Here is a 13,532-nt window from a genome sequence, read left to right as displayed (position 1 = left end):
AATTTCATTTAAAAATAGGGATAATATAGTAATTAGAAATAAATTCCAATCCAAAAATAATAATGTATAAAATACTATTTGTTCATCAACTTTACAATTATTTTCAATAAAATGCCCAAATCAAATAATAAGAAATAATATACTTAATTTCTTCATTTTTCAAAATAGTAGTAATAATATTTAAAATATTACTCATTTAATCAAAATCATGTAAAATCCATATTATTTCATAACTATCAACCTTATACTTTAAATATAGAAAATAATCCAATAATTATAAAATTGGATAATAATTACAACTTATCTCAAATCCAATAAATCAAAACTTGCCTTAATTATCTTTAACAAAATAATCTATGAAATTAAGGCTATAAATAACTGTAGGATTTGAGACTTGATCATAATAAGACTTTTCAAAGATTCTGGGTCTTACAGAAGTGGGTTGGGAAGCCTTTTTAGAAGGGTTGTTATCAGCACTTGTATGTGACTGATCCCCCACTGGCATTTGAATGCCAGGGGTGGAAGCTGGAGTGGCGTTAGACGCCAACTCCTTATCTGTTACTGGCGTCTGAACGCCAGAACTGTGCTCCCTTTGGGCGTTCAACGCCGGATTCATGCTTGTTTCTGGCGTTGAACGCCAGGAATGAGCATGGTCTGGGCGTTCAGCGCCAGCATTATTCCTCTCTGGGCTCTGACTGTCCTCAGAGGGATTTTGAGTAGCCATTTGTTCATTTCTTGGCTTCCTGCTGCTTTGAAGTGAGGTATTTAATGTTTTCTCACTTCTTAATTGAACTGCTTGGCATTCTTCTGCTATTTGTTTTGACAGTTGCTTTTCTGTTTGCTTTAACTGTACTTCCATATTCCTGTTTGCCATTCTTGTTTCCTGTAGTATTTTCTTGAATTCGGCTAGTTGCTGGGTTAGAAAGTCTAATTACTGATTGAATTCATTAGCCTGATCTACAGGACTGAGTTCAGCAGTTACTGTTTTAGCTTCTTCTTTCATGGAAGATTCACTGCTGAGGTACAGATGCTGATTTCTGGCAACTGTATCAATAAGCTCTTGAGCTTCTTTAATTGTTTTTCTCATATGTATAGATCCACCAGCTGAGTGGTCTAGAGAAATCTGAGCTTTTTCTGTAAGCCCATAGTAGAAGATGTCTAATTGCACCCATTCTGAAAATATTTCAGAGGGGCATTTTCTTAGCATCTCTCTGTATCTCTCCCAGGCATCATAAAGGGATTCATTATCTCCTTGTTTGAAGTCTTGGATGCTTAGCCTTAGCTATGTCATCCGTTTTGGAGGGAAATAGTGACTCAGGAATTTTTCTGACAGCTGCTTCCATGTTTTTATGCTGTTCTTAGGTTGGTTATTTAACCATCTCTTAGCTTGATCTTTTACAGCAAATGGAAACAGTAATAATCTGTAGACATCCTGATCCACTTTCTTATCATGTACTGTGTCAGCAATTTACAAAAATTGTGCCAGAAACTCTGTAGGTTCTTCATGTGGAAGACCAGAATACTGGCAGTTTTGCTGCACCATGATAATGAGCTGAGGATTCAACTCAAAGCTACTAACTCCAATGGAGGGTATACAGATACTACTCCCATATGAAGCAGTAGTGGGGTTAGCATATGACCCCAGAGTCCTCCTGGACTGTTCATTCCCCCTTAGTTCCATGATGGAATAAAAGAGATGGTATATATGTTGATATTATTTATTTTATAAAAATTAATTTTTTTTATAAAATAAAATAAAAAACGAAATAAATAAAAGAAATTAGAAATATTTTGAAATTGAAATCTGAATTTTATATATAAAAAAAATTCGAAAATGTAGTTTTAAAATTAGTTAGAAAAAATATTTTTTTGAATTTTGAATTTTATGATGAAAGAGAAAAACACATAAAAGACACAAGACTTAAAATTTTTAGATCTAATGCTCCTTATTTTCGAAAATTTTGGAGGGAAAACACCAAGGAGCACCAAACTTAAAAATTTTAAGATCAAGACACAAGAAAAACTCAAGAGCACCTTGAAGATTCACAAGAACACCAAGAACAAAAGAAAGAACACCAAACTTAAAATTTTTAGAAAACCAATACAAATTTTCGAGAATTAAAGAAAGATCAACAAGAAAACACCAAACTTAGAGTTTGGCACAAGATTCAATCAAAGAAAAATTGTTTTTGAAAAAGATTCCAAAGAAGATACCCAATTATCAAGAACAACTACCAATGCTCCAGCCAATTGGGCAGTAACTTCAATGTTGGTTTTAAAAATGTATTATATTTATAGATAAAAATATAAATTTTTGAAAATTAATGTTTTGAAAAAGCACAAGAAAAACAAGAAAAGACACAAAACAAGAACAACTTGAAGATCAATGAAGAACAAAGAACACAAGTCTGAAAATTTAAAGAAAATTGTGAAATATGCAATTAACACCAATCTTAGAATAAGACACTAAACTCACGAAAATTAGCAATTAATAAAGAAAAATAATATATTTTGAAAAGAAATTTTTGAAAAGAAACTATCCTATCAAGATTTAATGACTCTATAACAATAAAAATAAATTATTCATAATCTAAGAAATAAAATAAGCCTTCAATTGTTCAAACTTAACAATCCCCGGCAACGGCGCCAAAAACTTGGTGCACGAATTTGTGATTCGCACAACTAACCAGCAAGTGCACTGGGTCGTCCAAGTAATACCTTACGTGAGTAAGGGTCGATCCCACGGAGATTATTGGTTTGAATCAAGCTATGTTTATCTTATTATTCTTAGTCAGGATATTAATTAAAATTATCAGTTGAAATTATTAGATTGGAAAAATAAAATAGAATAAAAGCGCTACTTGTTGTGCAGTAATGAGAAATATGTTGGAGTTTTGGAGATGTTTTGTCCTCTGAACTTCAACTCTTCTTTGAAATCCTTTTCCACACGCAAAGTCCCTTCCATGGAAAGCTCTATGTAGGGTGTCACCGTTGTCAATGGCTACTTCCCATCCTCTCAGTGAAAACGTTCCTATGCTCTGTCACAGCACGGCTAATCATCTGTCGGTTCTCAATCAGGTTGGAATAGAATCCATTGATTCTTTTGCGTTTGTCACTAACGCCCAGCCTTCAGGAGTTTGAAGCTCGTCACAGTCATTCAATCCCAGAATCCTACTCAGAATACCACAGACAAGGTTTAGACTTTCCGGATTCTCATGAATGCCGCCATCAATCCGGCTTATACCACGAAGATTCTGAGTAATGAATCTAAGAGATACTCATTCAATCTGATGTAGAACGGAGGTGGTTGTCAGGCACACGTTCATGGATTGAGGAAGGTGATGAGTGTCACGGATCATCACCTTCTCCATAATTAAGCGCGAATGAACATCTTAGATAAGAACAAGCGTGTTTGAATGGAAAACAAAGTAATTGTATTAATTCATCGAGACGCTACAGAGCTCCTCACCCCCAACAATGGAGTTTAGAGACTCATGCCGTCAAAAAGTATGTAATTCAGATCTGAAAATGTCATGAGATACAAAATAAGTCTCTAAAAGTTGTTTAAATAGTAAACTAGTAACCTAGGTTTACAGAAAATGAGTAAACTAAGATAATTGGTGCAGAAATCCACTTTTGGGGCCCACTTGGTGTGTGCTGGGGCTGAGACTAAAGCTATCCACGAACTGAGGCTTTTCTTGGAGTTGAACTCCAAGTTATGACGTGTTTTGGGCGTTCAACTCCGGATCATGACGTGTTTCTGGCGTTTAACTCCAGACAGCAGCATGTACTTGGCGTTCAACGCCAAGTTACGTCATCTATCTTCACGCAAAGTATGGACTATTATATATTGCTGGAAAGCCCTGGATGTCTACTTTCCAACGCAGTTGAGAGCGTACCAATTAGACTCCTGTAGCTCCAGAAAATCCATTTCGAGTGCAGGGAGGTCAGAATCCAACAACATCAGCAGTCCTTTTTCAGCCTAACTCAGATTTTTGCTCAGCTCCCTCAATTTCAGCCAGAAAATACCTGAAATTACAGAAAAACACACAAACTCATAGTAAAGTCCAGAAATATGATTTTTGCCTAAAAACTAATAATATTCTACTAAAAACCAATTAAAACATGCTAAAATCTACATGAAATTACCCCCAAAAAGCGTATAAAATATCCGCTCATCAATTTCAAACTTGTTTCATATGAAGATCGTGTCCGTGAAGTTTACGCCGTTCGAAAAACGGAAGAAAAATGATTTAAAACGGCATAAATTTTACTAAGTCTGAAATCATTTTTCTTCCGTTCTTCGAACGGCGTAAATTTCACGAACCCAATTTTCATACAAAATAAGTTTGAAATCATTTGGTGGTTCGAAAGCCAAGTTATGGGTCGTCGAAGTTCGGCCAAAAACCAAATTTCACAAAAACCTCAAAACCTCATTTTCTCTTTAAAACTCTTTCCAACCCAACTTATCATACCTATAATCATCAATATAACATACTTTTGACAATATCACAATAATCTCTACAATCCTACCATTTCTCAATTCAATAACATCTCACTTCAACCTAAACTTCACAAGTTTATCAACAAACATCAACATACCAACCTATATATACATATTGCCATGATCACAAGTTCTTCAAACATCATCATATCATCATTCATCATTCCAATACCAACAAAACCAAGTGAACACCACACATGCTCAAACCATATCATTATTACTAAACATCCAATACACATAATCATTCCAGCTTATCCTATGGTTCTTTAGCCTAAGTTTTCACACGACATTATATATTATATACGCAAAACCTAAATCATACCTTGGCCGATTTTCACATACTAACCAAGGCAACCCACTTAGGCAAAAAGGGCAAGACTTCAATCACCAAGATTCAACTCTAACTCCAACAAGCTCTCAAATCAAGCTTCCAATGATTCCAAGGATCTCCATATCATGCATTCATACACCTAACACATATATATACATACATATACCCAACAATTCAATATCCAACATAATCCAAATAAGAAATAGCTAGGGTTTAGGACTCTCACCATGCCCACAGACTAAACGAACCAAATCCGTCAAGCCCCACAAGCTAAATTGAACTTAGAGTACCAATTTAAACAAAATCTCAACATGGGTTCTCTTTAATATAAAAAATTGAGGAATGGAGAGGCTGGGGTGAGATTGAAACTTACCTATGAAATTAATCCAATAGAATCGTAGAGCTCGACATGGTGGATGCGTGACCGCAAACGGTGCAGCGATCGGAGTTTGGATGAAGAAGTCATGGTGGATTAATGTTGTGGTGAGGGTTTGGAAGCTCTCCTCTCCCTTGGCTATTCAGCGTGCTTCTTTGCTAAATGGGAGAAGGAGATGAGCTTCTGCCCATTTAAGTGATAGGTCCGGTTGGGTCCATAGGCTTGACCTGTTCGGTCTAATCTCAGGCCAAATTCTTCGAAATTAGTGTCAAAATTCTCGTTTTAAAGAGCTCTATCCTATTTTCATATAAGATTTTCATTTCTAATTTTCCTTGTTAAAATTCAATTTATTGACTAATTATTTACTAATTTTAGCAGGGTTTACATATAACATTATTCAATAATAAAATATTTTTTTATATGATTTTGGTGCAAAATGAAATTTTAATCGAGTGAAAAATATGCATGAGAATTTTTTTAATTTTTATTTAATTAAAATTATTATTTATTTGAATTAAAATAAAAAATATAATTTTAAGAAAGTGATGAATATGTTCAAAAAATTTATAATTTTTTTTTTAGTAAAACAGTTTGTATATTGATTTTGGAGTAAATTTTAATTTAATAGAATGAGAGAATGGATTAAATTTTTTTTTCTTTAATAAAAACTATTCTTTAGGTAAATTTTGGTCAAAATATAAATTTTAAAAGAGTGTTAGTTGTCATTTAAAAATTTATAATATTTTCTTTAATAAAAATTATTTTTTATGTTTATTTTGTGCAAAATATGAGTTCAATAAGAGAATGAAAAAAGTTAGAAATCTTTTAATTTTTACTTTAATAAAAATTATTTTTTATATGATTTTTGGTCAAAATATAATTTTAGAAAAGTGATGAATTTTATTTAAAAAATTTATAATTTTATGTTTTAATCAAGAATTACTTTTTTAAAATTATGATACAAAATATCACTTTAATCGGGATAAACCATTATCTTGTAACGTACATAGTTATAAGAACTGGATCAATTCGGTCAGTCAGACTGAAAAATTAGTAAATCAGTCATGGGATCGGCCCGGATAGTTCAAACGACCGGATAAGGCATGGAACCGGTGAAAATTGGTTTGACCCGGCATATTTTAGTAAAAACCGGTGAACCTGCCGGTTTTAGAAATCCGAACCGGTTCAGAATTAAAAAAAAAAAAAAACCCTAGGCCTATCAGTAACTGCCCCACCCTCCCAGCTCTCACTCGCTCCCACACACAGAAAGCACAGCGCCCCCCCCCCCTCCCTTTCTCTTTCCCCCAGCTCTCTCACTCTCACCTCGGTTCACCGCCACCGCCACAGCACGCTCGCTTCTGTGCCGCGCCTCTCGCCGGATCCACTGCTTCGTGTGCTCGCGAGTCGCGTCTCCTCCGGATCTACCGCATCCTGTGCTCTCGCCGGATCCGTCGCACGCTCGCGTCTCCTCCGCTCGTCTTCCCTCGCGTGCTCCTCGGCAGCGGTCTTGCTCCCTCTACCTCTTATTCTGCTCATCCGCCATCACTGCACCCAACGCCGGGTGTGGTCCACTGCTCGCGTCTTGCCTCGCTTCCTGCAGCTGTGCTTCCTGGTGAATGCTCGCGTCTCGCCGTGCCGCTCCTCTGTCCCTCCCTCGCCTCTCTTCCGCGGGTGTTGCTGCCTGCACTGCACTGCTTGATTCTGCCGCTGCAACAACAGTCAACATGTAATCTCTTTTTTTTTTCCAGTTATTCTAATATTCTATATTAAGTTTTTAATAGTTGATTCATTGATGTTATTTCAGTTAATTTTAGTGTTGTTTGATTTATGAATCTGATTAGATATGACAGAGGTTGAACTTGAAACGTTGAAATGGTTGAAATGTTGTTGTTGTTAATTTTATTGTTGAATTGGTTTATATATTGGGTTTGCTGACTATGAATATGCAGTGATTTGTTGAGTGTTGAATTGGTTTATGAATTATTTTGATGATTATGAATGATTTCTTTGATTGTTGAATTGGTTTATGAATTGGTTTTGTTGACTGAATATGCAGTGATTTTCTGAGTGTTGAATTGGTTTATGAATTATTTTGATGATTATGAATGATTTCGTTGATTGTTGAATTGGTTTATGAATTGGTTTTGCTGACTATGAATATGCAGTGATTTGTTGAGTGTTGAATTGGTTTATGAATTATTTTGCTGATTATGAATGATTTCATTGATTGTTGAATTGGTTTATGAATTGGTTTTGCTGACTATGAATATGCAGTGATTTGTTGAGTGTTGAATTGGTTTATGAATTAGTTTTGCTGACTATGAATATGCATTGGTTTGCTGAGTGTTAAATTGGTTTATGAATTATGTTGCTGATTATGAATGATTTCGTTGATTGTTGAGTTTATGAATTGGTTTTGTTGACTATGAATATGCAGTGATTTTGCTGATTATGAATGATTTCGTTGATTGTTGAATTGGTTTTGTTGATTATGAATACGAAGCGATTTTGTTGAGTATTGATTGTTGCTGATGGAATGATGTTGAATTTTTTTAGATGCTCCGACTTTGAAATTATTCATTTGGATATAGTTTATGGATTGTTATTCTTATTCTATCAAATTAAGATATTATTGTAGTAGTAATGATTAGTTTTAGGTGGAAACTCAGGTTCAGTCAACTTCATGTGAAGTTGATAACTGAGAGCCGTTAGATGATTTGACTGATTTGACTAAATTTTCATCTAACGGTTCTCGGCTATCAACTTCACGTGAAGTCGACTGCACCTGAGTTTTCACCTTAGTTTTATGTCTATTTTCGTATTAGTTATTTTTAGAATTTGAGACTCGATTGTTGTTAAAATCTTTATGAAGACATTCATACCGAATTTTAAGTTTTTTACTATTTTATATTTTTATTTAAATAAGACCGAGTCAACCGGTTGAACCCGTGACCCACCAGTTGAACCAATGACACAATGACCCAGTAGCTGACCGGTTCGATCACCGGTTTGGTTTTGACAACTATGCGTGGGATTATTTTATTTGCTTCAATTTTGGTAACCCACCCCAATTTTCTTATTTGCTTGTCGTATTCTCTCTTTTTCTCCTCCCTTTCAAGGTCTATGCCACCTCATCGATAAATAAAACCATTCAATAGATCAGATCCATTCTTGAGTTATGATTTACTCAATTATTACTTGTATGATTCACATCTTACTATGTTTTTGTTACAGTTGGTGTAAGAAAAAGTGAAGAATAGTGAATTCTAACGTGTGAAGATGGTAAGGGATCTTCAATTCTGATTCTTGAATGAATTTTTTTCGTTATTATTTTAATTTTAATTTTAATTTTATCTACTGAGTGCAAATGCTTTTTTGGTTTTTGACATCCATTTTACGCATTTGTTTTCAGTCTGCGCTATTCAATTTCCATTCGTTCCTTACTGTGATACTACTTGGAATATGTGCCTGCACTTACTTCAAGATGCAGTTTCCAGCAGTCCTTGAACAAAGAACTGGGTATGTATTTGCATCTATATACATACATACATACATACATACATACATACATAGATACGTTTCTATATATATTACTGTTCGTTCATACATTTTACCTTTCATTGTTGCTTTTTGTTGATCCAGGATTTAGTAAAAAGTGATAGTGATAGGTAATAGATATAGAATAGATTGCACTACTGTAGTGTTTATGGAGATGTTGAACACTTGAACTGTTGATTATCCATTATGGCTTCATCTAAGTACCTATGCTTTCATTATGAATGTTGCTTTTTGGTGTGTTGTTGTGAGGATATAGTATTCACTTTAGGATTAGGATATTAATCTATGTTTCTTGGAGCAATTCAATTTGCCCACATGTTAGATGATTAACTTTTACTTATTACTAAAATGGCATATGTGATACTCTCTTGTTTTTCAGATGGAGGAGAATAGAGGAATAGGGAAGCTTTAGTTCTGCCATGAAAATTTCTATCCCATTTTTAGCCTTCAACCAAAAACACCCTTTTTCTAAACCTTTATCAGGTTACCTTGTTTGGGAGCTTATCTAAACATCTAAACATGGAAAACAATTGGGGATAATAGTTCCTTGTCCTCAATGTACTCCCTAGTCTTCCTAATGTTATTTTTATCGAAAATTTTAGAGTTCTCTTAATCATCATAGTTATTAATCTTGAATACTAAAACAGAGCAGCTGAACCTTAATATGCTTCAATAGGATACAGGAGAGTGAGATTGTTATCACATTGAAGAGTAAGGCACAAGATGCAAACATTTATAAATAACACACAATCATCATCAATCTGATGCAAATTTAACAAGTCACTACAACAGAAGTCCTGTAGCATAAGTGAGTAAACAAATTACAGAACCAAAGCATAGTTATGTTTAGGTCTCTAGGACTTAAAGTAACTTATGTTTTAAAACCCTAAACATGCTCATTGGTTGGAATAATTGTCTTCAATATACTACACGTAACTTTCCATGTTAATTTCACCACTAATAGACTTGTTGATCTCTTCCTTCACTTACATTTCTACATCATTGGCTTATTCCTCCTTTACATATTATATAGGTTCTGTCCCTATGATCTAGAAAGACTTGAACTAGTTTTCTTCTTCACTTTGCTTGCTGCCTCACGTTTTTTATAGGTGAACCAGTCCCAATCACATCAACCCTAAGTCAAAGTATCATTATTAAAAATCAACACATCTCTAGCACATTCTCCATTTCCATGGGATTGGATCCTCTCATGTTAAATTTTCGAATGATCTTATTGCTTTTTCATCGTTATTTCTTTCAGAAAAAAACACCCAATTTGGTCCTCAAGGAATTCTAAATCGGACGCTTTGGTCCCCAATATTTATTCACTATAAGTTCTCAAGAATTACTCCCGCCAGACAAATTGGCCCTTTCGTCATTTTGAAGAGGGACTAGGGACCTATTTGTCCAACACATTGAAAATTTGATGGAAAATGACCAAGGGACCAATCTATCCGACAAGAGTAATTCTCAAGGACTTTTGGTGAACAAAAATTTGTTGGGGACCAAAGTGTCCGATCTGAAAATTTGACAGCCAATTTAGGTATTTACTCTTTCTTTTATGTCATTCTTGTCTGGGTCCCATTTTTAAAATCAATGGTGAGTAATCTCACATGATAATGACTTGTGAACATCTAACATTTGGATGATCTGTTCCCTTATCTTGATTCTTGACTCATTTATCCTACCAAATACTCTTTGCTTTGTTAAATGTTATTTTGATATACTTAACTAAATCCAAGTCGTACAAATTTGGTTGCTAAATCTTTTTAGAGGGCGATTTTGATCTAAAAAACCTTTGAAGAAACAGAAGCAGAATCGGAAGGGGAAAAAAAAGAAGAAATACAATCCATAGGAAACAGGGGTCTTGGATTTTTAGTCTGCATAGTGCAGTTGTGGCTGCTATATGGTGTGACTTTTGGTTGTGATTGAAACATGTGTTGATACACCTTTAGCATCATAGCTTCCCCATGGATGGTGTGCGCATGACTGCACCATTATTTTCTGTTATTGAATAGAGTCCATAATTTTGCCGATAGTAAACATTGAATCAAGGGAAAGCATTTCACTGTATATGCTTCTATTATCTGCGGTTACCCTTTCTCTTTCTACAAATGTTTGATAATATTCAGTTATTCACATGTGAATTTACATGTTTCGTCAATCACAATTCTTTTTGGGACCTTCATCTAGTTATATTATGTTTTGATTCTTTGAATCATTGGATATATCTTTTGAATTTTGCAAATGTGTTTGCTTTCTTCATAGCATATGTTTAGATCTTGCTGAACAAGTGACACTAATGACAAGTTCTTTTGCAACAGATTTCGTGGGTTCTTTTGGAAGGCAGCAAGAATAGGTAACAATCTCCTATTTGATTTACTACTGTGTGAAGTTTCATTTTAATTTTTCATATGCGCTTTCAAATATCTAGTTGTTTTCTTTGTTTATGCTATGGAAATGACTGGAGCAGAAAGAAGGGTAGGGAAGAAGAAGCCATATCTGCATTTGGGTTACCATGGATTTGTATTTTATGTTTCCCTTTGGTTCTGTAAAAAAAAATTTCTTTTGTTTTTCTTTGCTCCATGTGATTGATGCTCTAAAGATTTCTCCATTTGTCAATTTATCCTGTACTGCCAATTTTTTAATCAATCAGTTTGTTAACCCTAGTCCAATCCTGACTTATCAAACCATAGTTAGTTGTACTTGCACCTTCTTACCTTTAAACAAGAAGGATATGGACTCTTAGTGAGTGTTTATGACTTACCTTTCTTGGTTGAAAATCTAGGGATATAATAATTCATTATGATTTTATGATGGATGCAAATAGAGAAGGTTTGGATTTTAGTTGTAATCTCATTTTATTTCTGTGCCAATATTCATCTTTTACAACCTCAACCACTTCTATAGATATTTATGTATCTTTTCTATAAATCCTAGCTATTTTGGAGCATTCCTCCTTCGAAATGCATTTTAATGTCCTGTGATCACAAGGCTAAATTATGGTGGAATCCTTGAGTCCTAGCTTTACCATTGTGGGGATGTATATATTTTTATGTTAGATATTTATTTTGCCCAGAAAGCTCTAAAATGAAATGCTACAAAGTAAGTGAGCATAAAAAATATATTTGATTGGATGATAATCAGTGATTTTATCTTCTTGAGTTGTTGCTGAAACAGGGGAGCGTTTAAGCCCGTGGGTATCTGTAGGTTGCTTTATGATGGGTGTTTCAATAATCTTCTTCTGAGCTACATTGTACCTGTAGTCAGCGGTAAGTTTTCTCTTTTAAACATACAAATATTGGTAGTCATGAAATTGATATTATTGCTTAATGTGTAATTTTATTCCCCATAAAATAGTTTTTAAGAGTTCCCTAAACCACATAGTGACTTGTAAAGCTGTGTTGTTTTCTGTATAATAATGTTCAGAATTGGACCGCTGTAATCTTTTTGCAACTCTGATTGGCGTATTCCCTAACAAATGTTAATTGTTCAATGTTTAACCTGTTAAAGAACTTGAATCTTAATCTGATGGATGTTGACTTGGTGATTGTTGATATTTTACCGTTGTCTTTCTCTATATATAGCTTCTCTATGTATTGTAGACTTTTGCTTGCTGTTTTAGGGAAATTATAGATTTATGTTAAAATTACATGTTTTGACTTTTCCTTCCTCCATGCCTTCACACCCTCCTGTCATATAAATGTTATTGATCATGTTAGCATTTATGTGACTGTGTGTGTGTGTGTGGATCATGGGGTTGATGAGGAGAGAAGCAGACACAATAGACATAATTTAGTTTATTAATCGAATGTAGCATAATATTGTGTATCGGTTCTTTTATTAAGTTGAATATTTCTAATAATATTTCATGAATTTGCAGGGTCATCCATTCTATGCTCTAGTGCTGTTCTATATGCTGAATGATTTGCAGGACCTGGAATTAGTTTGTACTTGCATATTTTTACGTGAGAGCCCTATGAACTTGTTCCTTGTTTCAAGCTCATTTATTAATTTACCCGATTCATTTATTAATATGTGTCTATTTTCTCCAGAGGCATACATTTATCATTGTGGAATGTGCATTTTATTTTTCTCCTAAACCTCCTTGAACTTCCCCCACTGGTATTCTATAAATTTCGATATGTGGAAAACTAAGCCAACAATGTTTCATTTACTCTTTCCTTCTGATGATATCAGTGGTTTTAGTAATTTGGTTCATTTTGCGGGATGATCATTTATGCTTTGCTTAGTTGGAAAGAAGAAAGAAAATTGAGAGGAAAAAAGTAGAGGAAGGTAGGGAAAGGCAAGTGAGTTTTTATTCTTCCAAGATATGTGGGATGAAAGGAAAATTTTGGACATTTTTAATAAATAAATAAAAGATAAATATTTTTAAAAATAAAATATAATAATTTTATTATTTAAAATTTAATTTTTTTCCGTGCCCCCCGCCGCCCCGCGCGCGGGGGGGGGGGGGGGGGGGGGGGGGGCAGTCTCCTCCTGATATGGGCACACATAGGATAGGTCTCACCTAATTATGAGTTTATCTATATATATTATTTTTTGTAGTAAATTTTTATAGTTATAAAAATAAATTTTAACAGTTTAATTTAATTTAACTTAATTATTTTTTAAAATTAATTAACTAAATCAATAATTAATTGTTTAATATTATTCAAGACATACTAAATCATAATTTAGAATTAAGTATTATTTAATTTAAACTTATAAATATAATTTTAAATATTAAATGTAAAAATTTA

General features: G+C 34.0%; 1 protein-coding gene across 1 annotated transcript; it reads left to right on the top strand.

Annotated features, from left to right (window-relative positions):
* Positions 1-6,501: 6,501 nt before the first annotated feature.
* LOC130960278 (uncharacterized) lies at positions 6,502-12,946 on the top strand. The gene is made up of 6 exons (XM_057885647.1): positions 6,502-6,937; positions 8,446-8,493; positions 8,624-8,730; positions 11,094-11,128; positions 11,950-12,041; positions 12,653-12,946. Exons 2-5 carry the CDS (start codon positions 8,491-8,493, stop codon positions 12,015-12,017), a joined length of 213 nt encoding a protein of 70 aa, XP_057741630.1. The 5' UTR covers positions 6,502-6,937; positions 8,446-8,490; the 3' UTR covers positions 12,018-12,041; positions 12,653-12,946.
* Positions 12,947-13,532: the final 586 nt, after the last annotated feature.

The sequence above is a fragment of the Arachis stenosperma genome, chromosome 2 (genome assembly GCF_014773155.1).
Source record: "Arachis stenosperma cultivar V10309 chromosome 2, arast.V10309.gnm1.PFL2, whole genome shotgun sequence".
NCBI lineage: Eukaryota > Viridiplantae > Streptophyta > Magnoliopsida > Fabales > Fabaceae > Arachis > Arachis stenosperma.
Note: the sequence above shows the minus strand (reverse complement) of the source record. Positions and strands in the feature narration are given on the sequence as shown.